Source organism: Taudactylus pleione, unplaced genomic scaffold (genome assembly GCF_031769625.1).
Source record: "Taudactylus pleione unplaced genomic scaffold, aTauple2 ptg000069l, whole genome shotgun sequence".
Classification (NCBI taxonomy): domain Eukaryota; kingdom Metazoa; phylum Chordata; class Amphibia; order Anura; family Myobatrachidae; genus Taudactylus; species Taudactylus pleione.
In genome coordinates, this window is record NW_028284471.1 from 2,098,851 (window position 1) to 2,126,485 (window position 27,635).

General features: G+C 43.6%; 1 protein-coding gene across 3 annotated transcripts in view; it reads left to right on the forward strand.

Annotated features, from left to right (window-relative positions):
- ZNF512B (zinc finger protein 512B) overlaps positions 1–23,424 on the forward strand; it is a 47,688-nt gene extending 24,264 nt beyond the window's left edge. For 2 of the 3 annotated variants that reach the window (XM_088467017.1, XM_088467016.1), the window contains exons 8-17: positions 1,432–1,560; positions 2,167–2,291; positions 5,833–5,925; positions 6,215–6,313; positions 6,594–6,761; positions 13,566–13,757; positions 13,950–14,051; positions 14,483–14,545; positions 14,702–14,800; positions 21,614–23,424. In XM_088467017.1, coding sequence (XP_088323143.1) covers positions 1,432–1,560; positions 2,167–2,291; positions 5,833–5,925; positions 6,215–6,313; positions 6,594–6,761; positions 13,566–13,757; positions 13,950–14,051; positions 14,483–14,545; positions 14,702–14,800; positions 21,614–21,895 — 1,352 coding nt within the window. In that variant the 3' untranslated portion in view covers positions 21,896–23,424. Of the gene's footprint in view, positions 1–1,431; positions 1,561–2,166; positions 2,292–5,832; positions 5,926–6,214; positions 6,314–6,593; positions 6,762–13,565; positions 13,758–13,949; positions 14,052–14,482; positions 14,546–14,701; positions 14,801–18,507; positions 18,642–21,613 lie in introns of all 3 variants that reach the window. The other variant, XR_015877666.1, reaches the window with a different exon arrangement.
- Positions 23,425–27,635: the final 4,211 nt, after the last annotated feature.

The following is a 27,635-nucleotide window of genomic DNA, read 5'->3' on the forward strand; positions in this document are numbered from 1 at the left end:
CCCTCCCCGCGACCGGACCCTGAAAGATCAAGTAATGTGATTACATTAGCGATTACTTTATTTTTACACATTGCAGAGACCGGCTCCCATCAGGCCTCTGGCCCTGCATGTGATTTAAAGGGGTAAACAATTGGAGCTCTCCCGCTTTCATCCTGTTAATAAATCCTGTTTGCGTGGATGTACTCTCTCCAACTTCGGTATAGCAGTGAAGTACTCTTTCCTGCATCTCCTGAGGTTCACCGGTGGTTTCTTTGTCCAGTGCCTGCTTACCTATTGCCCAGTGATCTCCGTGGCCGGTTCCCGCGGTGTGGTATTCCTGGCTCCAGCGGCTGTCCTCCTGCGCTGTGTTTGGTTGGCGGCTCCCTCCTGCTTCCTGACAGTGACCTCCGGTGGCCCGGCTGCGCTGCTTGCTGCCCCTTGCTCCTCCAATATCTTCTAGCCTATCCTGGTAGCGTAGGAGGAGCTGGGGACTGATTCGGTCTGTGGCTGTCTCCTTGTTTTCCCAGCACCACTGATGCCGCAGCTTCGCTGCTTTGCTGCCTTCTGTTTTACTGTCCTCTGCTGTGACCCTCTGCCAGTCTTTACTCCTCTGGGACATTTTGTATTGTTTGGCCGGCATTTTAATTGGTTTGCCTTGGGTTAATTTGTTTTTTGCTATACTGGCGAACATGGTTTGTTTCATTTTATATCTCCTGTCTTGGCATGCGTTTTATTTTTTTCGATTCTCTATTGGTGGTGTATTTCTTTCAATTATTTTTTGTGTGTTGTATGTCTCATATAGCCCTCCTTGGTTTCAGGCTCCATGTGCCCAAATGGTGCCTTTGGGTACTTGGTATGCTCTCTTTCTATGATGTGGGTTTGCGTATATCCTGTTTTGATTATTATCATTAATTTGTTACACTGTCTAATGTTATTTTCTGTACTTCATTTATTTTCCATGTCTGCAGAGTTTATTTTGTTTTTGTATTTTTTTTTTTTTTTTTATTGTTTTAAGAAAGATTACTCAATTAAAAAAAAAAGGGTCTAAGCAATTGAGTGGAGTGGGAAAGTTGACACATTGAGAACAGGAGAACAAGGGTACCCAGATGCACATAGAAGATGAAAAGGACAAACACAAGCAAGAACAGGAAAAAGGCAGACACAACAGACAGACTAAAGAGAAACATACACAGCATCAGTCTGCAACACCTGTCTGTACACATAGAGCTGCTGGGAATTGTCTGCGCCTGACCTCATTACACATATATGCAGACATAATTCAAACATCAGTCTTTTTATCATGTGTACAGAGATATATAACTCTGCCGGGACACTTCTACATGTGTACAGAAATATATGAACCACAGGTTTTTTGTTTTTTTTTCATTTACGCATTTATGAGTGTGTGTTTAGTTTTCTTCCATAGCTTAATTTGTACGTTTCACTTCACAGGCCTGGGGAAAACTGAAGACAAATCCAGGGGAAGACCAGGGAGGATTGTACAAGGGAAAATAAAGGCCCCAAAGAAGAGGATAGAAAGCGCAAATATAAGACTGGAGCATATAATGTCGCCCCCTGCAGGTAAGAAACAAATGCACAGATCAACAGAGAAAGTGCAGAGAAAAGAACCATCCCTATTTCCTGTGGTCATGTTCATTTACAATTTGGAGTCTTCATTATAATAACTGAGTCATATGGAGAGAATAAAATGTAGCGAGGGTCACATGGCTTATACCCAGGACACAGGCGCCACACACAGAGTGATCAGCGGTTTAGATCAGCTCTGGGCTTCTGTGATTAGGCAAGTATTGTAAGCTTCCTTTTAAAAGTACTGTATATTCGGCAGTGATGAAGGGAGTTGCAATAAGGTAAAAAAAAAATAAGTAGAGAACTACTGTAATTTGATATAGAACATTTTAAAAAGGTGAGGGTCTGCTTTAGTTGCTTTTTTTAAAAGTGTCTGAGGGACATGAGGTAGAAGGGAGAGAGTACTGCATTTGGCCCCTAAACCACTAAATTAACATGCATGTTGTACATGGCACTAGTGCAGGTCTCACCATCACGATGTCCTCAGCATTGCAATCAATTACAGTTGCTGGAAAGGAAATTTACATTTTAGTGAGTTGTACTGAATGTTCTGTTTTGGGTGGGTACAGATCACTCTCACGTCTCTGCCCTCTGTACCAGGCAGTGTGGACGACAAGTGCCAACGCCAGACCAATAAGAAGGGTGAAGTGACCTGTCCTAACTGCTGCTCTGTCACACGTAAAACTATGGCAGGTTTGAGAAAACACATGGATGTGTGTGAGCAGGTAAGACTATGCCTATGGAACTATGTCTGTTTATCTATTTTCATGTGTCTGTGCATTCTGGTAGGTTTTGAGTCTTTGTTTCATTTTCAGAATGTGTGTGAGGAGGTGCTACTATACCATTTGATATAGAGGGTGCCAGTTCTGGAGTAAGGCACTAATTCACTTAAATAAATGTGACCTGTAACTGCTCCCTTATTTGCAACTCCAGAAGGTACCTGGGCCTGATTCAGCTTAGAATGGAATTGCAAAGCTGCACGCAAGCAGCTTTGCAAATCCGTCCTTGCAATTAGGCATCACGCCTCCTGCATGCATTACTTATCCGAGCTGCGTTGTACATCGGCCGGTCAAGTGACCCATGGGGTCACACAAGCCGGCCACCGCAGATGACAGAAAGAGGCTAGGAAATCTCCGTCAGAGACTTCTCAGCCTCTTAGGCCAGCTCTTCCCTCCCCCACAAACGTCAGCGACACGCCTCCATTTGTGGGAACTGAGGCCTTTTTTTTATTTTCCTTTTCTATTTAGGTATTTTGTAGGTACAGCTGTGTTCTGTTCTGTTGAACACCAGCATGGGGAATGCAGGCTCCAGCGTTAACCTCTGGCGCTCGCAACTCTCGTTGTTATATTCCCAGTTGGATAGGTCACCTAGTCTGTGTACTGGTACCAGGGATCCATGGCTATTTTGATAACCCAGCCATGTGGACTATATTGCGGGAACCACAGCAGCAGAAGTGGGCAGAAAAGCTCATTGAAGGTGTCAGTCACCTCGCCTCCACCCCGAAAACTCTGCAGCGGTCTGCTTGCAGCTATAGAGTGTGAGTCCTTCTGGCAAGCTGGACCCCAGGAATAGGGTTACCACCTGTCCAGGATTATTTAATCTTCAACTATGTCCAGAGGTGTGGTGGTTGAGAGGTAATGTTCTGTAAATCATCTACAGGAACAGTGAGTGCTGTGATTCGCCTGATAATAACCGCATGCTCCGTGCACCTGACCAAAAGTAGAAGGTCTTATTTTTTTTTTTTTTAAATATATACAGTGTATGTGTGTGTGTGTGTGTGTGTGTGTGTGTGTATATATATATATATATATATATATATATATATATTTTATAAAAAAAATAGGCACACAAATTACGCAGTGTTTTACAGAGAATATCTCCGTTATTTACATCCGTCTCTGCCCCAGTGGCACGTACAATCTATATTCCCTGTCACATGGACACTCATACATACTAGGGTTAATTTTGTTTCAGAAACTAAGTAATCTACCAGTATGTTTTTGGATTGTGGGAGGAAATCAGAGCAAGTGGAAACCCATTCAAACAGGAGGACACACATACTCCACACTTATATGGGGCAAAGTGGATCACTATTGCACATGGGACACGGGAGCAATCCCGGTGGATGACCTTAATGTTCAATGTTACTACGGTCTAGTGTACCTGCTCCTCCTATTGCCATTGTTCCTCTGGTTATAAAGAAAGCCAAAAGACAAAAAGTGATGGTTCCAGATTGGAGCCAAGGATGGCTCCAGATTGGCCAAGGAGAGCATGGTATACAGTACAGACATCTTAGCGAAGGATGCAGAACCACCAAGGTGACTGCAACACAGAAATGATCTGTTAACTCAAGATTTGACCTGACTAGCTTTAACAACATGGATGTTGAAGACCTGATGATCCAAGCAAAGGAGCTGTAGGATAATATCTAGGAAACTAGCTGTTAAACTATACAGGTGTCATGGGAAGGGTGTGCTCTTTCTTTTTTAAATTGGCACACCTGCTTTAAATTCTGCAGGATGAGCTTGATGGTGGGATGCGTGTTGCATCCCTGAAGACCCAGGTGTATGCTTTCTTCATATTATTCCAGCTAAAGCTGGCTTTGATTCCAGAGGTACATATGTTTCATGGGATCATTCATATTTAACCTCCTTTGTACCGCCTTAACCTGGTTCCCTGTGGTCTAAAGCAATCTCTGTTTAATCCACTTCAGTCTGTGGAACTTAAATTCCTTATTTGGAAAGTTTCCTTTTTGTTGGCCATCAGTCTCCATACCTTGCTTTTCATGTAAATGGGGGAGGTGATGCATAACAGACCCTCCTTTCATCCCAAAGTGGGTTTGCACATTCACCTAAATCAGGTGATCATCATAAGGTTCTTAGAGCTGGATCAGTCATCAAGACCATTTCCATTTTTCTCCTGGATGTGGTGAGAGCCTTGCAGATTGATGTGGTAATGTCTTCCACCATGTGCAAGATCGTTTCCCTTCTGGACTTATAGAACACTAATCTGAGAGGTCCACTGGGTCGGTGAGTGCTTGCTGGGAGGCACAGCATAGCATATTAGCGGAATAGTTGTGCCAGGCTGTGGTTAGGTCCTTTCCTTTACCAAATTTTTTATAACTTGAAAATTTTTATCTAAAGATGCCAGTTTAGGGTATAAAGATTTACTTGCAGCTACAACTGAGCGTATCTCTCCACAGGAGCAGCTTTGAAACGTTCCTAACAATACAGCAGTATCCCCCAATATGAATGACTGAGAAAAGAGGATTTTTGTACTTACCGTAAAATCTGTTTCTCAGGATCCATTTGGGGGACACTGCGATCCGTCCTATTTTTATTTCACTTGTTTCCTGTTTGAATATTTGCTTGTTGGTTCATACAGTGCATCCGTAAAGTATTCAGAACGCTTCACTTTTTCCACATTTTGTTATGTTACAGCCTTATTCCAAAATGGAATAATTTATTTTTGTCCTCAAAATTCTACACACAATACCCCATAGTGACAATGTTTAAAAAGTTTTTTTTTTAGATTTTTGCAATTTGCTTGTTAAATAAACTTAGGTCCTGTGGTAAAGGGGCATAGAGGGGAGGGATTGCAGGTAACATTTTCTTCAATAAATTAGTACCTTATTCCAGCATAGGTGCCTTGGTGCAATATACAGCAGTGTCCCCCAAACCTGAGAAAGAGGTTTTATGGTCCGTACAATAATCCTCTTGTACACCTTCTATGTTGATTTTCTGTGTGGATATTAAATAGATATTGATGTAGGCAAGCTTTTGGGAAATTCAAGTTATGACGTACTGGGCAGGCCAGGCATTTTTGATGATCAGTTCCACATCAGCTGTAGAACCACATGCAGCATAAAGCCTGGTATACACTGTGCACATCGCTCTTTGCATCAGATAAATGCTTCGATCCTCAGATCGATTATCAATCACTGTGCACCCCTTACACACTGAGTTATTTTGAGCTCTGTGTGTACTTTCTTCAATGGGATTGGGAGGCCGGATATCTCAATTTGTAAGCACCTCATAAGATACGATCTTTTCATCTGACCATTGCAGGACCGTTATGAAGCAGTTTATCGGCTAACCTATCTGCATACATGCCTATGCAATTATCGGGCCAATCAGGCGATGTCAGGTAAACGGCCCGATAATTGCATAGGTGTGTACCCAGTTTAAGCCTGGCGTACGTTACTATACCTGTTATTGTGTTACATTTGCTACAGAAGTACTGACACTTGCTGCCTCCTACCCCCAGCTGCAGGAAGCACTGAGGTGTCAACATTGCAAGAAGCAGTTCAAGTCCAAAGCTGGTCTCAATTATCACACTATGGCAGAACACGTCAACAAGGTGAGCGAAAAGTCTCAGCACTTCAGTCTCTATAAGTCTGAGGTCCGCGGTACTGACTCCCTCTCTCTAAGGTGTGTGCTCATTACTGGGAATTATAGCCTATACATCTTTGAAAGAAAATCAGCCGCACATATTATTTTTTTTAAATAAAAAAAAAAATTGCCAAGGTATTCTCTATTTAATTCTTTGATGCAATATTAGGGTTTGTATACCCATTTTGTGGTCTGGAAAAGTCATTCTGGCCTCCTGACATCAGTACACCCTTTAATCCCCCCCCCCACTTTCTTAGTCTTCCAGTACTGATGATGTCCTGTTGGATGATCCTAAGGAGAGGGAACGCCTGCGCAAAGTTTTGAAACAGATGGGAAAACTACGCTGTCCAAAACAGGTACATGTCCATCAATAATGTCCTGTATACAAACCTATATTATGCTCAATAAATCCAGATCCAGGCTGAACCAGTATTCCTGGGACAAAGCAATTGATAGACTTCATCCTACAAAGTGACTGCTTCTGCTGTATGTATGTGATATAATCTGATATTGCTTTGTTATCTCTGAGTGATATTTTGCATGCTTCTCTCACTACATTATTGTAGTTTTATGTTACATATTATCAGCTGTGATGCAGAGTAAACTGCACTCTGTGCTTTTATGTCCCCATCCCAGAATTGCTCCGCCACGTTCTCCAGCCTGATGGGGTATCAGTACCACATACAGCGATGTGGCAGGCAGCAGTGTGATAGGGAGAAGCTGCACTTCTCCTGCTCCCACTGTAACAAGTCGTATCAGTCCAAAGCTGGGAGAGATTACCATGTACGCTCCGAGCACTGTGTGGTAAGTGTTCATAGCTTATCCAGACAGCACAAGGGTATCACTAATGGTCCATTAGAAATAATGAGATCTCAGTGGTGACGATGTACTGGAAAAAGAAGAAAAAATATAGTATAGTGCACACTGTGTAAGTCATTAATCTCAGGGATAGATGGGAATGCTGCTTACCTCTTGAGATGAGATATTCATGCATATGCATCAGATTTGTGCTACCTCCAGAAGAACTTCCTGATTCTTCTGAATCATTAGAGATCGCGTATTTCCAAAACAGATTTCCTCCATGAAGATAAAAAGATCATAACGTGTGAATATATGAATCGTGCTCACCTTATTTTGGTCATCAAAAGGTGTAATATAAATAAATAAATTCTACAAGCGTGATGCTTCAAATTGTAATTTTCTCAATTTTTTTTTTTCTAAAATGAAAAACATAAATAGTGTAATACTGGTAGGAGCAAGTGCGGAACGTGCCTTGCTTTCTAAACTGATGGATCACTGCTTACTATCTGAAGATTCTCAGCCACCTGACATTTAGATAACTATTGTGTGTATTGTTCGCTGCTTTCACTGAGTTACACAATTAATTTACCCTATTGTACTATACTGGATACATCTTTCCTTCCTATTAATGAAGTCATTGAGGTCAATCCAATTTGCCGCGAAGGGTGCGAGTTGCCAATGCAACGGTGTTCAAATGCCGGCAACTGCACCGCATCTCGCTCCCGTCGTGGCCCTTTCTCAGCACGAATCCGCACAAATTTGCTTGTAGCCCCATAGGGTGTTTGTGCTGTAAAGTGCGGCTGTTGCGAGTACATAGCAGCTAATTGCATTCACCCCATTGTGAGCACTAGTTTGTAACATGTTTTCTTCTTCAGGGTCCATAGGGCTCCTAGGTGGTGGTTGAGGACCAGGCACCACACAGTTAAAGCTTTCAGCTCCCAGGATGCACTGGTCCAACCCCCTATACCCTGCCCCCGAGCCAGAGGTACCTCCTCAGTTTCGTCGGTGCCTGGCCGGAGTCGGGTCACCATCATGCAGTGGGCTGCTTAGGCAAACCAAAAAGCTTTTATTTAATGATTTGATTTTTTTTTTTTTATGTTTCTTGCTGAGCGCGCAGCAACAGACTGTCCACAGGATGTCTGCGCTACCGCTCCGTCACTCCTCCGGGCGCCACAATGCCAGCTTCGGCTGGAGATTTCGGTGGGCATCCCAGGGTCCTCTCTAGCCGCCCCTGCAGACGGACCTAGCCTGCAGCCCGGACGCAAGGGGACAGGTAAGGCGGGTCATCGCTTGCTGTCTCAGGGGACAGACCAGACGCATTGAGAGTGAACACAGGCTTTGTCCAGAGTGATCCACTGGACCACCAGGGTACAGATGGAGCGAGAATCCAGCGTCCCGGTGGTTAAAAATCAGCATGGGGAGGTCAGCTTTCCCCATTAAAGCCTCTCCCCTCAGCTCAGGGCGCCATTCCTCTGATGTCTCTTTTCCCTGAACTGCTCTCCTCCGACGACCATGCCCGCTCAGAGGTCTCCGGCGGCCATTCTCTCCAGGCTTAGCCATAGCTCTCTCAGGGAAATGCAGGATCCTGCCCCCCTACATACCTCTCCCTGGAGTCAGGTTATGTAGCGCTATAGCCTACCAGATGTTGAGTCACTGACAACAGAATCTGTGTAGTTGATTGTAGTGCCATTTTGCAGTTACTGTATATTGCATTTCTGCATTGTATATGACTTATGCTAGCGCTGCCTGTCTGTTTACTTCTCTATACTGTCAGTATATATCTATCCTTTTTTTCTGACTTTGCCCTAAAATACAGGTGAAATTCAGGGTTTTTCCCAGTACCTCACATCTCTACGATAAATGTATTGGTGAATGTTGTCACTTACAGTTGGTTAGTGCACAGTTCCATATTTGTGCTGTGAGCTCCTGCAGCTTGCCCAAGCCTTAGACAGGATCAGTATATTGCATTCCTACTTGTATCCTACATACCCAGTGGTTGCATTTTACCCAGTGCCATATTGTGTGCTATACTACAGCTATGTCTAGCAAAGGCAAGAGTAGCAAGCAAGCATCTGCACCCATACTGCTATCATGCAAATTATGTGCTGCAGGCTTAAGTGAGGAGGATTTGATACAAAATGAGTTATGTGTTAAGTGTTCTACTCCACCAGGCCTATCAGAGCCCCCCCTGGGCTTCCTTTTCTCAGGTGCTGGCTACTATTGCGGACCACCTAGAGGTACCGACTGGAATCTCCCCTATGGTGTTACCACAGCAGGCCGTAATTCCCCCTCTGGTGTTGCCACAACAGGTTCAGGCGATACAGGTACCTCCTGTGGCCCCCTCCATGGGTAGACGTACTCTCTAGCTCGGTACAGAGTCTGGTGGCTACCTCTACAGCCTTTCAAACTATGTTGCTAGATGAGAAGCCCCTACCCAGTAAGCCTTCTAAGCATCCTGTGTTATCTTCATAGTCCACGCAACTCTCAGATTCTGAAGTGTCATCTGAGGAGGCAGAAGATGCTGATCTCTCTAACACTGACTCCCCTCTGGGGGAGGACGAGAGTCAGTCTAAAATTATTATTCCTGCCTTGGTGTGAGCTGGTTAGATCCATCTTACTAACAGAAGATGACGAGCCAGCCCCGAAATCAAAGCACCCACTGTTTAAACTACAGAAAGTGGCTTCAGCAGAATTCCCTCTATCGGATCAATTAGCTGAACATATGTCGGCAGCCTGACAGATGCCTGGTAAGAGGTTTCAGCCCCAAAAACATCTGACCTCCTATTATCCATTTCCTGCTGCTCAATGTTCAAAATGGGAGACTCCCCCTGCGGTGTATTCACATGTTACGCATTTAATTACATTGCCTCTCCCTACAGTATCCTCTTTGAAGGACCCTTCGGATAGAAAGGTTGAATCTTGCCTTAAATCAATATACTCTCTTTCAGGAGCTGTTGCCCGTCCGATCATGACTATTGCATGGGTGGCTAAAGCTATAGAGTGCTGGGCTGACGCACTTGAAGACCCTTTTTTTCCTTTTCGTTGCTCACATATGAGATGCAGCTTCCTGTATTGGAGAAGCAACATTGGATGCCAGTCTCCTAACCTCCAGAGTCTCGGCCACGGCAGTGTCTGCCCACCGTACCCTGTGCCTACGCTCATGGACGGCAGGCGCGGACTCCAATAAAGGCCTAAAAATGTTACACTACAATGGGGAGATCTTGTTTGACCCGGTCCTTGAAAAGATTGTAACCACATTGGCGGCATCAAAAACTGCATTTCTGCCTTCAGCAACTACTACTGCACAGCCTCGGACTACATATTTTAGGGCCTTTCGTCCTCAAGGAAAACCTAAAGGTCAGTCCTTTCCTAAGCAGTCGGCTTCCACTAGGGCCGCCAAGCCCAGGACCAAGCAGGCCTGGACCTCCAGACGCCCTGCTTCAAAATCCAAGGATAAGCTTCTTCAGTTTGCCCAGTGCTGGTGTCAAACCACCACGGATGCTTGGGTAAGAGAAGTGGTCTCTCACGGGTACGTCCTCTCATTTTTTCGATGGCCACCCCACCAGTTTTTCTACACAGGCCCTACTTCAGACCCAAGCAAAGCCTTACAAATCCAGAAAGCCATTCAGTCCTTGCTGCAAGCAGGGGTAATTGTGCCAGTCCTGCTATCTCAGCTGAGGAGCGGTTACTATTCTACTCTTTCTGGTTCAAAAGCCGAATGGGTCTCAGCGGCCTATCCTCCACTTCAAATCCCTGAAAAAATTCCTCAGGGTACCCAGGTTCAGGATGGAAACCCTACGCTCCATCATCTTAGCTATGGAGCCTGGGGACTTTATGGTATCTCTGGATATTCAGGACCCGTACCTACATGTACCTATAGTGCCCTCACATCAGCGATATCTCCGGTTTGCTATACTACAGCAACACTTCCAATTTCAGGCTCTGCCCTTTGGACTATCCACAGCTCCATGGGTGTTTACCAAAGTTATGGCTATCATGGCGTCCCACCTGTGTGGTCAGTGTGTTTCCGACTGTTACCATATCTGGATGACCTCCTGCTCTTAGCAGGATCCTCAGAAGTGCTTCACCGCCATTTATGGCTAACCATTGCCTTCCTTCACAAGCACAGATGGTTAATCAACTGGAAAAAGTCCTCCCTGAATCCCTCACAGAAAATGGTTCATCTGGGAGCCCTGCTGGATTCTCAGGATCGGAGAATCTTTCTGACATCAGACAAGATCGCCACACTTCATCTACGAGTGCACAGATGTCTCCACAGTCGGCGCGTGTCAATACACTCAGCAATGCAGGTTCTGGGATCCATGGTGTCCACCTTTGACATGGTGGAGTATGCTCCGTTCCATTACAGGCCTTTGCAAAGGCTGATCCTCTCCAGGTGGAACGGGTTACCCCATCGGATCAAAGCTCAGACAATGGTACTCTCTCCGGAGGTGCGTCTGTCCCTCTTTTGGTGGCTATAGACATCTCATCTAACCAAGGGTCACCCCTTTTGGCTGGGGTGCAGTGACCGGTCCACACTCCTTGTCAGGGTCGCTAGCAATCTGTCAAATCAACATATTGGAACTTCGAGCTGTCTACAGGGCCCTCATACTGGTCCAGAACATACTTCACGGAAAACCTATACAGGTACAGTCCGACAATACCACAACAATGGCTTACATCAACCATCAAGGAGGCACTCTAAGTCGGGCAGCAATGACAGACGTGTCACACATTCTAACATGGGCCCAGGGTCACCTTCCGGCCATCTCTGCAGTGTTCCTTCTGGGAGTTCTAAATTGGGAAGCAGACTTCCTCAGCCGTCACGACATGCATCCCAGGGAATGGTCTCTTCACCACAAGGTTTTTCAACTCCTAATGAGCAGATGGGGCCTACCAGAGGTGGACCTTATGGCCTCCCGACACAATCACAAACTGCCAGTGTACGGGTCCAGAACAAGAAATACCGAGGCAAACTTTGTAGACGCATTATCAGTGAAGTGGACCTTCCAGTTTGCATACCTATTCCCTCCAGTCTCCCCTCTTCCTCGGGTTCTTCGGAAGTTCAAACAAGATGGAGGCACTGTCCTGCTTGTGGCTCCAGCTTGGCCCAGATGTCATTGGTACTCAGATCTTCAGAGTTTCTTCATCGAAACTCCATTCCTGTTGCCTCAACGACCGGACCTGTTGTCTCAGGGTCCTTGCCTTTACCCGGATGTGGGTCGTCTGTCTTTGACGACGTGGCTCTTGAGACATCCCTCCTGAGATCCAAAGGATTCTCTAGCTGGATTCTCTAGCTCTGTAGTCAAAACTATGCTCGGAGCGCGTAAGCCAGCTTCTGCTCGGATCTATAACAGAGTGTGGCATACATATTTCCAATGGTGTCGTACCAGAAGCTATGACCCCCAAGTGTTTAGGATTTCCAGAGTCCTGGCCTTCCTTCAAGCTGGATTAGATCCTTGGACTCTGCCTGGCCTCACTGAAAGTGCATGTCTCTCCTCTACCGATTTGGTTCCAGCATAGACTTGCTCCACTTCCAGAGGCCCACACCTTCCTCCAGGGTGTGTCCTCCGTATACAACCTCCCTTTATCCCTCCAGTGGCTACATGGGATTTGACTGTGCTTCGTGCCCTCCAGGGTCCTCCGTTTCAACCCCTGGAATTTGTGGAACTCAAGTGGCTCAAAGCGAAGACCTCTTTTTCTTCTGGCTATGGCGTCTGCCAGAAGGGTGTCAGATTTAGGGGCGCTCTCCTGTCGCTCCCCATTTCTGATATTCCATCAGGACAGAGCTGTGCTTTGGACCCGCCCTGGTTTCCTTCCTAAAGTAGTTACTAGTTTCCACATTAATGAGGAAATTGTAGTCCCGGCCTTTCAATCACCAGACCTATCGGCAGGTGAGGCCTCCTTGGATGTGGTCCGTGCCCTCAAGATATAAGTGGACCATACCAGATCAGAGTCCTTATTTGTGCTCTATATGGATTTCACAAGAAGGGATGGCCAGCCAACAAACAGACATTGGCTAGATGGCTTCGCATGACTATATTACAGACTTGCACGCAGGCAGGCCTTCCTGTACCGGCTACTGTTATTCTACTCGCTCTGTGGGTCCTTCGTGGGAAGCGCGCCATAGCTTTTTAAGGCATCCACGTGGTCCTCTGTCCATACATTGCTGAGGTTTTATGTCTTTGATACATTTGCCTCTCAGGATGCTTCATTTGGGCAACGGATTCTCCTCTCAGCACAGGAGCTTCCCCTCCCTTAAATTCTTACTTTGGGGAATCCCCAAGGTCTCCCTGTGGAGCCCTATGGACCCTGAAGAAGAAAATGAGAGTTATGGTAAAACTTACCTTTTGTTAACTCTTTCTTCGAAGTCCATAGGGGCACCCGCCCTGTATTGACCCGCCCTGACGCACCTGGCTTCATATGGGCTATGTTTCTGGTCACCATTTTCCAGTCTCCTTCTACGTGAGGATGTGATTCTTGCTTGTACCAGTCTTCCTTCTCTCTTCTCCTCCTCCTCCGGCCTCTGGCTCGTCACGAACTGATGTGCCTCGGGGGCGGGGTATAGGAGGTGTGGTGCCCGGTTTTCAGCCATCCCAAGGTCTCCCTGTGGACTCTATGAACTACTCATGGATAATCATTAGTGTTTCAATTTATTCTGAGTTTTACACTAGTGTACATTCTCCTTATTCTATGCTTTGTCTTTACTATTTTGGCTATGACTGTATTTAAATTCATTGGTATAGGTAACTGTCCAAGTTATCCAATATGTGATATTTCAAGACCTCTCCATTCGTCCCCTGCCAGAATCCTGTGGAACTGGAGCCAGAGACCCAGGAGATAGAGGTAGAGGATTTTGAGCGGACCCCAAGTGGCAGGATCAGGAGGCATTCAGCACAGATTGCAGTCTTCCATTTGCAGGAAATTGCAGAGGATGAACTGACAAGTGGAGGAAGCCGGAGGAGGATGAAGGAAGATTTAGTACCTGACAGCAAGAGGGTGAGGGGCAGATAATGAGATCTGGCACTTACAGGTACAATTACAGTGACAGATACTTTAGTAGGTATATATAGGGAAGGTAAGTACAGTCTGCAGATCTTGCCCGCTGCGATGTCACGCTGTATAATCTGTGCCCTTCTGCTAGTTATGTCTGGGATGCAATGACAATGTCTAACGTGTGTCATGTGACAGCTGAACTACCTCCGCCCTGGACTGCCGACCTTTAGCCCCCGGCTCCTGGACAGCTGGAAAACACGTGTAAAGGAGAATGGATTCATTTGTTGTCCCAATAATGTGAGTGCACATACTGTGTATGCTGTGATACACTTCTACTAAGTACACTTTCACTAATAAAAAGAGGTGAAAATACAGTTCCCTTTTTGTAGTGAAAATCCACAGCAGCGATCACTCCTATCTAGTGATTGCCTGCAATGGATACACCTTTGTTATATTGGAACATATATTTATCACCTATACTGTCTGGGCTTTGTTAAAAATGTTCAAGTAGATTTTCTCAAGAGTGCTCTATGTGCTTTGATAGCTGTACATTGCAATTCCACTTTTATATACACTATACTAATAGTGTTTGATTCTTTTGATACTACTTGACAGTTGCACTTTTAACACATGGATACTGACTCTGCCATCAATATAGATACACATTGACATTAGTGTACATTAGTACATGCAGTGACACTCATGCCATGTCCTGCTTCCTTTGGCAGCATTGTGAAGCAATATATTCCAGCGTGTCTGGGCTGAAGGCTCATCTAGCAAACTGCAGCAAGGTACCGAGCGCCACATAATGGTTACTCAGATTGCTGAGTGCTTGAAACATACACTGAGTGAATGAGTCTACTTGCTACTGCTCAGTGTTGGGGCACTGCGTTAGTGAGTGTAGGTCTGCTTCGAGGTGGTCATCGCGTTGCCGTTTGTCCTTTCAGGGTAATCACTCAGTGGGGAAATATCGATGTCTACTGTGTCAGAAGGAGTTTAGCTCTGAAAGTGGAGTAAAGTACCACATCTTGAAGACACACTCGCAGGTAAGAATTCGGCAGTGACAAAACAGAGCATGCAATAATGTAGATAGTTGTGTTTGGGGACACATAAGGAGCAGTCTTTTACAGTGGGAATATCCGCTCGCTTTGGAGTTGAGTGCTGAAGCTGCTTTGCTGGGGGACAATTGGGTAAGGATCGTGTGCTAACCACAAAATATACAGACATATACTGTACTTGGATCACTGCCTTGTGCTTATGTAAATGCACAACTACTTTCTAGTTTGGGGAGTGCCTTATAAAATACTTTGCATGACCACTTGTATGACTGTGGCCACACATCAGAATGCACACATCAAAGGCAATACATTTCTGCCACCCACTTCGTTAATTTGAACTTTTGTCCCTTGAATACTGCCGCTTTTGGTACATTATGTTGTCAGTAAGTGACGTGATTAAGGGAACTTCAGTCATCTTTTGATTTCCTGAGTTGCATGAAATGTGTAAATGTGTTTGTCACATTAGTAAAAAAAAAAAAAAAACAAACGGATTTTTGTACTTCGTTAGATTCACTTCTCTGACTCCATTGGGGAACCCTGCAACCATGGGATATAATAAAAGAAACTAATAGAATCAACAATAGAGTATTAAGGGAGACAGCACCATGTCCCCCAATGGACTCAGAGAAATGGTTTCAATATAAATACAAATGTCCTGTTTTCTCTTTCATCCAATTTCAACCACTTAGATTATCCAGAGTTGTCCCTTTTGATGGAAGGCTCTAAATTTACTCAGCGCAAAACCTTCCAACCACAACTACCCTCTCAACGCAAAAGTAAATGTTGCAATTTTGTTAGTGTATGAATAGACGACCAGATAGCAGCCGGACACAGCTCTTCCACAGAGGCTCTGTGTCCTATCACCCACGGAGTACACACTGATCTGGTAGACTGAGCTTTAATATTTCCAGACACCAGTTCTCCCAAACTAACATGGAAAATAACTGAAGTGATCCATCTGGATATGGTTTATTTGGTCGTAGTCTATTTTCTTCTGAGCATCATACAGGACAAATAAGTCATCTGCCTTCCTAATAGCTGAGGTCCTATGCAAATAACATTTCATGGTCCTGTACCAAATTTAACAATAACAACCCTTCTTTCTCTGATGAGGGGCACTTCATTGAATACAGAATGAAAATCTCCAGATAAATGAAGAATCTACTGTATATACCACTATCAGTTTAAAAGAGGGGTTTGTATGCAGTACAGTCCTAGGGGTAAATTCACTGAAGTGAGAGTTTTTAGAAGTGAGTTTTAAAAGTGATGTTGCCCATACCAACCAATCAGATTCTACTTAACATTTAACTAGCACCTTCTAGAAGATAATAGCAAGAATCTGATTGGTTGTTATGGGCAACATCACTTTTAAAACTCACTTCTAAAAACTCTCACTTTAGTAAATTTACCCCCTAGCCTATAAACAAAATCAATATGGGGAACATCCATATAAGGTCTGCCAATTCTGAAAATCTCCAAGCAGAAGCTACAGTATCGCCAACAGGGAAAACTGTCTCCCAGTAGAAAAGTTTCAATTGTATATTGTCCACAAGCTCAGTTAGAGGATGTTGTAAGGTTTCGAGGAATAAATTAAGGTTCCTTGAAGCTATAGGAGGCTGCAATACCCCTTGTATACAATTCTGCACATACAGGGACAAAATCTGTCATTTCAAATATACCATTTAGATAGTCTTGTAAAAATGACAATAGGCAGGTTAGCTTAAAGATAGAGTTATGAAAATCTCTGCACTTGCACCAAGAAAAACTTTTTGTAAAAACTATGGTAGTTTGTAGCAGAAACAGGTTTCCTAGCCTTAAGCAAGGTCTTAATCACACTGTTTGAGAACCATTTAGCTTTAAGAATAAGGAGTTCAATGGCCACGCCACTACAGCCACTTCAAGAATATCTTGATGAATAAGTGGATCAGAACTTAGAAGGTCACATCGTAGAAGACATCACCAGCAGGGACCTAATGCCTGATTTCTGAGTATCACGACCACCTTGGTCAGGCTGGCACTAGTAGAATGTAGATCCTCTTCTTTACATCTTGAGGACCAGAAGGAGCATTGCATTCAGAGGTAAATTAGCTGAAATTTTCAAGGGACTGACTTGGCATCTGATCTCTTGCAAAAGCAGTTAACTTTTTGGTTGAACCAAGATGTTCTCATGTTGAACAATCTGAAGGAACACCTCTAGAGTGAAGGACCATTCCCTAGTAGCAAACATATCTGCTTAGAAAGCCACTTTTCCCCCTTTAAGAATGAACACTGCTGAAATTGACAGAATGTTTCATTCCACCCAATGCATAATCTTCTTGGTCTCCTTCACTGCCAGGGAGGGTTGGGTGCCATCTTGATTGTTTATCTAAGCTACTGTTGTGGCATTGTCATATTGAATTTTTATGGTCTTTCCCTTTAAAAAGAGCTTGTTCTTTTGATTCCTCCTGGCACCAGGGTCCATGCTGTGGAGTTACAGCTTCCTAACCCTGAAGGTTTGCATTTGTTGTTACAATCATCCAGTTCCAGGTCATGAAGGGATGGCCCTTTGTTGAGGTTTGTCGAGTTTCAACCACCAACAAAGGGACTGACACACCTGAGGATATATAGAGATTATCTTGATGGATAGGTAATGGATCAATTTATTCCATTTTGCAACAATCGCAATTCAGAATGTCCTAGAGTAACGTCATTCATATTGAACTGCTCCGAAGATGGAGATAATTTTCTCCAGAACCTCCATACACAACAGAATTGAAGTCTCTCTGAATAGTCTTGTCCATTAGCAAAAATACTCTCTGAGGAGTTGGTATCAAATAGCAATCCAAACAATATTATTATTTGTGACTGAGCAAGGTTCAATTTATTAGCCACCCATGTGACTTTGGAGTTTGAACCAGTAAGTGGGTCTGGGCAAGTGATGAAGATCCTGCTTTGATTAGCAGGTCTTCCAGCTAGGCAATCAACGTTCCCCTCTCGGGAACACGGAATTAACACCATAATTTTCATGAATACTTTTGATGCTATAGGCAGGCAGAAAAGAGCGCACAATTGATAGTGGGGATTTATATTTAATGTAAATCTAAGTAGTCTTGTATGTTCATCACAAATTAGGATATGAAAATATCTGTCCTTGATATATGTGAAAGCTAGAAACTCCTCTTGTTCTATGCCATTTATTACTGATTCCATTTTGAACCTATTTATCTGAATACGTGAAATAGTTTCTTGATCTAAAACCGATTGGAAAAGAATGTCATAACTGTTTTGTTCTTTTGCAATTGGTACCACCATTCCTGAGGAGTTTGAGGACAGAAGGGCATTGCTGAGTGCCAATCTTTTTGTCCTGTCTCTTGGAAGACCAGTGGTAGAATATCTCTTGTGAAGGAATTTCAGGAGGTCTAAGATGATGGCGTGCTCAATTATTCTCTTATCCAGGGGAAAGCATGCTCCCATCACAGGAACTATGAAGAGCCCATGCTGATTGTTTATCAGAGGACCTGGAATCTGTTTGCTTAGCTGACCAAACATGTTTACCTCTATTTTGTGCTTTATGTGACCAGGAGAATTGTCTAGTATGAGAGCTTCTGAGAAACAAAAGAACCAATAATTCTGACTTCAAAGTCTGGCAATGTCAATCAGGAGAAAGGAGGTTTTTCCTCTGGCCTGACTTATGATCTTAATGTTTTTTTCAAAAGGAACTGACTCAAGTGTCCTTTTAAATCCTGCTTCCGCTAAAGAACCACTAAGGCTGAAATCCTGACTTGAATTAGGCCCACATCAAGGTCAACATCACTCAAATATTCAGATGAATCTGATATGATCTAACAAGGTAAGCATCTCAGACTCAGGTCTACAAGATTGTAATTTTTCATAAATCAGTTCATGCCCCTTTCCCACTGTCTTTTTACTCAAGCAAAACCAAAATGGTTGTAGTAGATTTTGAGAGGTGCAACAGAGGTTTGCTAACCTTTCGTATGGATCATCATTAGGTAGAGGATAAAGAACTTGTAGCAGACAGGATTTGAAGCTTGAGTAATGCCCCCAACTCAGGAGAAGAAAAAGATGCTTCTTATTCCTCTTAGCTAACATACAATATGAACCTCTGGTTCTGCATGTTTAAGTGTCTGTTGCCCTACTGTTACTAAATCATCAATATTCTTCCTTTTTGATTAATCCTCCTCATTGAAAACAGAGACCATTTACCTTCCTCCTGGGAGTAATACTGAAAATCAGAATCCACCCAGTATTGAATCTGGGAGGAAATTATGTGGTTGTGAGGCTTCAGTAAATGCAGACTCTAAAATATTTTCTCATTAAGAAGAGACTAGTGTCGGACCATGTATAGATTTTTGCCCAATTCTGCACCCAGACTGGCTCCTCCTGTACCCCTGTGGTGTCTAGGAATTATATCTAACCTACAGCATCAGAGGTGCACCGTAGGTGGGACTACACTTTTTATATCCTTAGTGTAAACTCTGTGATGGTTAGGCGCAGAGGTTTTGCCTAGGCTGGCTCTGCCATTACAGCTGCATCCACAGTCCTTAGTCACACAAGCTGCACACCAGGTGCATGATTCTGTGTCATACGTAAAGCAGTCACAATTGTGGCCGCTTCCAGTGATTGGAAATTATTGCGAACATCTGCCTGCATTCCGCGTTGGCTGCATCTATGCAAATGCACTGGTGCTTTTACTTGGACGGATCTCTTTTATGCATTCACCTTTGAATAGCCCGCAACTGTCAACATGCCCAAACGACGCTTACTTGACTCTTCTTCTGTGTTCGAAAGCCTTGTTGCCACCTAGCAACGCCCATTCAGCTGTAACTGAGAAGCAACCAAGGTGCAGCCAACTCAGAGTTGCTTAAAAAAGCTGGAAGTAGCCTGTGCAGGCGTAGTGCAGGATCTGAGAGGGAAAGGTCTATCCACTCAAATGCACAATCTGATAGAAAAGAGTGCAAATACAGTGACACCCAATTATATAGCTAGTGTAGTGCACATAAAACTGTGCCTTTTATGTGCTAAACAGTAGCAGAAATTACATACAAAGTTATTTTTCAGAAACTCCTCCCTGTGTCGATAAACCGAACAATGCTCGGTAAACAGGTCAACAGAACGATCCATCAGAGCTCGATATGTCTGGGCTGACATCACAACTGGGCAGGCATTTAAATTTGCCCGCCCAGTTGTGATGTCAGTATTGGTTGTCCCTGCAGCAAATTTACGGGCGGTTGGGGGTTCACCTGTAAACCATACTTGCCGACATCCAGCTACATCATTCTTGGGGTGGCACGGCATAAGGGGGCGTGGCGGAAAATGATGTAGCTTAGGGGCGGAACTGGGCCTGACCATGCCATCCCTTCGTTGTGGCCCCGCCCCCTCTTCACAATGGCCTTATGGGGTCACGATGACTTGATTGAGCGCAAATTGCTTCATTGGCCCCTCATGCTGCGGGGGGCCTGTATGGGGATGTGGAGGGTACGGGACGAAGCGGGGGGCGCAAGGGGGTGGCGGCCAGCTGGAAGATTTACCTACTTTTCTGGATGGTGGGGAGCACCATCCATTTTTCGTGAGCCTCCTGCCCTGCCCGTCTCTGGAGAGTAGGCATATATGCCGTAAACACAGCAGATGCACCAATATATCTTTCTGATATATCGGTATTGGCTGTGCTGCAGGGCTGACCTGATATGTCTGTGAACGATGTTGTCCACAGACGTATCGAGTGTATACACCCGCCAAAGCGCCCGCAATATATCGTCATCGAACGAACAATATATCAACAAGTGTGTACCCAGCATAAGAGAGCTGGTACAGCAAGCAGGCATGCAGAGTGTCTGTTAGTTTTGGCAGGTTTTGCCTTTTATGAGGTAAACTTGCCAAAGAGGAATTGTTAACTGGCGGTGATAAGCACCTCCCTCTAATGTCCAGTGCGTAGTTGGCCACTGTCCATTGGACAGATCCACTTATGCCCTCTAGAGGTGGAGAATGTTTAGGAATTTGTGTAGTTCATAAGCAGTTTAATTAGCGTTGATGGCCATGAGGTATTGCTGCCACATAATTGTACTGCGGAACATCTGTAATGTTGGTATGCTGTAATAAGCAGTGATGTGCACAGCCGTACAGTGTGACTGTGCATCGGTGCTAATTGAATTTCATCCTAAGTGCCTATCTCGACTTCATTCTATACCCATAGTTGCAGTCTCCCCCCAACTTCATGAAAAAGATTATACGTTCCCTTATAAAGTGCGTCTAGAAAGTGCAAAAAGATTGGAGGCTTAAAGATATAGTTATTTTGCGGAGGGGAAAAGGCTTTGCATTGACACCCTCAACAAGAACTTTCCACAAAATTGACAGTCTCATCCTATAAAGCTCATTTTAAATTTCTTGAATTGCAATATTTAATTTTTACATGGGAGGTGCAGTACTACATTTAACCTGCATTTATCAAGGAATACTAATCTACCCAGCTCCTGCAATCAAAAGGATCAAACGTTGCTCCCCTGCAATCACTGTCATGCAATTTGTCATACAAATGGGTGCAACATTGTACACCTTGGTGTGCGACATAATAAAATTTGCGCTACATTTTTGCAACTTTGTAAATAGTGTCACTGGCGTATAATGTGAGCTACTAGGAGCTGAGTTGGGGACACTGATGAGCAGTATGTTACTGAAGACTGTTGGGTGGAAAGACTAGATGGTTTTGTCACTAAGGAATTGGGAGGGCATGTTGGCATGAGGGGTCATGGGGAAAAGTCTTGTGGCAGAATGATCCAGCTTTTGATACTAGCTGTGTATTCCCAGAACTGGTTCCGGGTGTCTGTGGTTTCATCACCTTCTAAAAGAAAAATATCTCCAGAATTCTCTGCTAATGAATCTGAGATGAAAGCAACAGGGAAGAAAAAAAGGATTGAGGAGAATTCTGTAGTTGTTCCTCAAGCATCCACAACAACCCCTAAAAGAGAGCTTCCATTTGCACAAAATTCCCTGCCTAAGAAAGCATCAAGTAAAATTGGAGTGTACACGCACAGCTTTGGGCCCAAGGGGAAAGTTCGGAAGGGTGCACCATCCAGAAGATGGAAATAACTACACATAGGAACGTGCACCAATCCTAGAATCAACTTAAGCAGCCTGCAGTAGTCACACAGAAAACCATGCAAATGCTATAGCAAATCCCTCTCAATGTCTCACTGCTGCAGCATAAAGCAGGACCAAGTACACATAATATAAATCTACTACTTGAAATTCAGGATAGGAAATAATGACGTTACTTTCTGAATTAAATATTATATGTAAAACATATTGAAAGGACATAAGGAAAGGACCCTGCTGCTGCTTTATGTGAAAATTGAAAGCAGCACCCACCATAAAATACAGCAATAGCCTAAAGACATGAATCTGTTGTGGCAGTACACAAATATTTGGTTCTTTAGTGTTAACATATTACAGATTAATGTGGTTCTCAATCCTGACACTATGGCTCATTACTAACATTACATTAAGGTGAAAACTTCACTAAACCAATCAAACATTTGCTTTTATTATGGAACTTGCACTTTCGATAAATATTACGCGGATTGGTTCCTGTGGATCAGTGCAAATTCTTCACCTAATTTGATGTTAGGAATAGAGCCCAACAAGTAATTGTATGGACAACAGGCCCATAATCTGGCAATATAGAAGATTGAGCAACAAATGGGCATCCTCTGCCAGTAATCCATCCAGGATTTGGAGTCCGTGTCCCTGTTTGTTTGTTTGTTAGTTTTTTTTCTTTTTAATAAGAAAATGGTGTAATGGTGTAAGCAGCAAAATGAGAACAATGTTTTTAAGACTGCAATGTAAAGAGGGGGTTGTACCCAGAAAATAATATGGAACATCTAGTTACTCCTGTAAAATTTATATCGGACATTTAATTTCTATATTTAATAAGCACTTACAGTCAAGTCGATAGTCTGTTCTCAGGAGACAGTACACCTATAAAATACATTGCCATTGTACATACACACGACTACCTTATGTTGTTTCAAAGCAGCTAGCTAAGCTATTTAAAGTGGAGGCAGCCATTTTATGAATTCTTCATACTTCGTGACAATTCAGATTATCGGTTAGCTACGGTAGGAAGCAATGCGATCTTCAAGACAATGCAGTTTGTATAGGTTCACTATGTTCAAAGTTAATTGATAGTCTGCATTCTCATGAATATTTATTCAGATTCCAAAATGTCTGCCCCCACTGTGTGTAGGTGACAGGTACACTTTTAACGCCAGGCACATGGCAAATACACACATGGTGCTTACTTGTGGTTTTAACTCTGCAAGTTTGCTGTAATTTAACTTGTGTCTAGTTTAAAATGGTTGACCTAGAAGCGTCATGAAATATGCATAAACACTTTGTCAATTGTCTGCACACGTTTGCACACCCTTTTATTCACATTTATATTCATATATAGCCAGATTTACTAGCACAGACCTTTAGAAATGTACGAGTGTAGAACACTGATGTACCCACTGAAGTGAACATCCAGGCTTTCTCCATAACTACCATGTCTGTTATTTCTCCAGTGTCTGTCAATTAGCACATGGCTTCATATTGAAATAAAATTTATTTAAATTCTCGTAACGTGTTTTACAGAGAAGTTTCCCTATACATTAAATGGGGTCTTGAAGAAACAAAATAAAAGTTGATCCAATTTTAGTAGGCACCTTGTAACAATATGTATATCCTATCTATCTATCTATCTATCTATCTATCTATCTATCTATCTATCTATCTATCTATCTATCTATCGTTAAAGTATAACTCCCCTCAACATTTTTTTCAGACAGACAACCAAATTACCGGCTCCTACATTTCTACCCGGTAATTTGCTGATCAACACTGTTTTTTTTACTGTCTGAAAGGGTCAACCCAGGTCGAAATTCCCGGGACTTCGACCCAGGAATTTACCAGGGTCGGAGACCTGGAAATTTAGATCCGGGTTGACCCTTTCAGACAGAAGAAATACCCATGTTAATCAGCAAATTACCAGGTAGAAATGTATGACCCAGTAATTTGCTCTTCTGTCTGAAGGGTGGGACTGGCAAAACAGCCCGACACGCAAATGCCGGGTAAAAGCCGGGTTTTTTGCCATTTTCGGTCTGAAAGTGGTATTTGATTGTAAAAGGAAATCTGGTGTGATGGTGCATACACACGTAGCGATTTAAAAGAACGATTTGAACGATATCGATATCCTTACCGTTATCTTTCAAATCGTTCTTCTAAATGGTCCCTACCAACTTACCGTCGACCAGCAATGCATGGTCACGTATGGACGATCTCAATATAGTCAATTGGCCCGTGCATGCCGGTCAACTTGCTTGATTTCGAGCAAGTTACTATAGGGACCCGCGATAGACTATCGCGGATCGCTATCGTTGTCAAGTTGGTGGTGTGCAGGATGATCGATATTGATCATCCAGCTTATCAGGGAGGGTGCATAACGATCTGCCAGCGATATCGTATCGCTGGCAGATCGCTACGTGTGTACGCACTATGAGAAGGACATTTCATACAGTACTTGCATTTGAAAGTTATTGTCTGTGCAGTATTTATGCAGAGATACAAATTTATATACACTTACCGTATTTCCTAATACTGTGCTTTTAAATTAATGGAAACACCATTGTTTTGCCAATATAATTGATCCAATTGGCTGTTTTTCAGTGAAGGATAATGAGGTGTGTTTTTTTTTAAAAAGATAATCTTATTTTTGCATTTGAATATTTCAAACATTAAAGAAACGATTAGCATGTCGGTGGAATGTAAAAATGTGCACAATGTAGGTGGTGCTGTGTGCGATTATTAAGGCATAGAAATGTATGGTTAGCAAGTAAATCTTTTTCAAAAATAGAATTAAATGCTGCACCCTTGGTAAAAATAACAAAAACATCAACAACTGTTCTCCAATAACCGCTAAATGGTAATATCACAGTAAGACGAGATACAAAATGCGTTTCACTGTATGTTTTGTATAAAGTACATGGAAAGCTGCAGTGTTTCTTTCTGGAAAACAACACAGGTACTTGCATCTGAAAATCCTATACATATGTGGCTGCATGAAGATAGACTCTGACAGGTCCATTTATCAAGGATCGCTTTTGCAACGCGATTAGGGTATTCCAGTAACGCCCATGATCGCATTGCAAAAAGCGATCTCTTCGGCTGGATGTATCATACGGGACGTGCAGGGACACGGGCTCCGAAAGGATGTCTCCCCGGAGAGCTGCCGCCACTACAGGGGGTGGTGCGCATGCGCAGGCCCGTGGACTGCACATGCACATCCGCATAATAATGCGCGGTGTAGCCCATAGGCTACAGCGGCTAACGCCATCTTCAGATGGCATTAGCTGTGGGGGCCAATATCTGGAATGCATCGCATTCCGGATATTGGTAAATTTTGCAGCATCGCATCCCCCATAGAAACCTATGGGGGAGGCGGCTGCCAGCGGTAATGGAGGGATCACAGCAGGTATTGGAGATACCTGCTGTGGTCCCTCCTTAATACATACGGGGGATACTTAGTATTTGAGGTAAACCCCACGAAAATGGGTGTTTTCGGGGATTTTACCTCAAATACATTTTGATAAATGGGCCCCCTGAGTGTTTGGTTTACTGTTAGGAGTAAATATAATTAGAAGGTACAACTTTGCAGTAGGGAAAACTATGTTGCCTTGCAGAAGAGCTAACTTAATCTGTGCAGTCAGAGTTGGGATGGGATCATGGCCTTGCTTACCTCTAAATTACAGTGCAAATATAACTCTACCCAGGAGCAGCGGCTCCTGCCCTTAGATGAGGGGGGCTGCCGGTGCTCCAACCTACAGTGCAGGTCAGGGGAGAGGAGGAGACACTGTAGTCCCGGGCCGGGAAGCCAGGTCCTGGTGCTTGCGCAATGGATCGGGCAGGCACTGGGACCGGCACATGTGCCCAAGTGGAAGCGGGTTCTCTGCTAATCGCAGCCCAGACTGGTAGTCACATGGGGAGAAAATACCTTCCCCTGAAAACTGCATGTCCTCTGTGTGACTGGCAGGTAGCGCTTCCAATGGGAAGCCACTGCCAGTCACTCTGCAGACCATGCAGCCACGGACTACAGTTGACTCACTGAGGTGGCGGATTTTACAGGGGCGGGGGCTACAGCATCTAGGTAAAATCTGCCACTGCGTACCCAGTAATTGATTGTTACATGCCGTAAAACAGTATTTTAATGGTCCTGTCTAGGTGCAAAGTTGTACCTTTCACCTGAAGCTGCTGTTGTGTATTGATGTGACAGTAGTAAAGTCACAGCAGTCATTGTTACCAACTAATATTTTAAAAAAGGTATTGGGGGCTGATGCTAAATTGTGCCCCAAATTGCATCGGTAAAATGCACTGACTAAATAAGCCGCAATTTCAGGCATATATACAAAATTGCATCTAATGCAATATGTGTGCAGATAAACATCAGTAACGTATGCAGCAGGTTTTAGGTTAGGCATATGTCACTTACACTTAAGCCCACGTTTTACTCCTATGTATTGCTTGTGAATTACATATTTGCAGTTAAGCATCAATAACCTGTATAAACCACCTCTAATATATTGGTGCTGTCTGTTTTCTTGGCATGAGAGATTTTATGCTATGCAAATATCATTTGTCTCACTCTGCGTCAACCAGTTGGTCTATGCTTTTTCTATGGTACAACTACAAAGTATGTTATGAAGGGTTTGGTATGAAATATTGACATTAATTATGTTGACACCATAATGTCGACATGTTCAGAATGTCAACACTGACCTAATATCGACATTTTCTGAATATTGACATTGTGATTGTCAACAATGCTATTTTAGCCTAAGCTTAATCTTAATCAACCCCTAATTGCAGCCTAACTGTAATTTCAGGTGTCAACATTTTGACTATATCCCGTTATTAATGTTTCATACAAAAAAACAGCATAATTATATGCCAAGGTGCCACAAAAATAATTTTTACTCCATGTGAGGGAGCTTCCTGATGTCTGACAATCATTTGTTGCCTAAAAATATCCCTTGTAAATCATGTCTAGTGCTGGGTACACATTAGACAATGCGTGTACCCAGCGACAGCAGATGCTACTGGATGATATATAGGGCGCTCCGTACACACTGCCCGATCTCGTGTACAACTGCCCGATATGTCGTTCCCCCGCAGCATCTAAAACCATCTTCAGATTGGCCTGCACTGCAAGCAGATCCAAAGATGCGGCGAAAAACACATAGGAGGAGCGCTCGATAGTTAGTACACACTGGACCAAAGTAATGGTGAAAAATCCTCAACAAGATAGAACCTAATTATCTTACTACTATATTATGAAAATTGGAACATGGATAGTCCAGTTATTAACACCTCTGTGCAGAGGCCATTTTCTGATGTCCGTCACATTCCAACATCAATATCACAGATTTTTTTTTATTTTTTTTTTACACCGTGCCCATCCAAATTCTACCTTATTTTTCTTCTTCCTCCACTAGGGGGCAAAGGGATAACTCTGGGTATAGCCTGGAAAAGAGTCTGGCACCAAACAGTTACTAATTTTTTTCCAAGCAGCCCCCAGGCTCCCTCTCCACTATACCCCGCCCCCAGCCACAGTTCAGCCGGTTTGAAGTTTGGTGCTCGCAGAAGCGGGCACCGTTTCTAAGGGGGGCTACTTTTAAGTGGTCCCCCTGTTACTTATTTATTTTTATTTGACTGTATCATTGAGCGGTCTGTGCAGGTGTCCTGCACAAGTGAGTGGACTGGTGACTACCATCCCGAGCACTAAGCAAGGACCGCT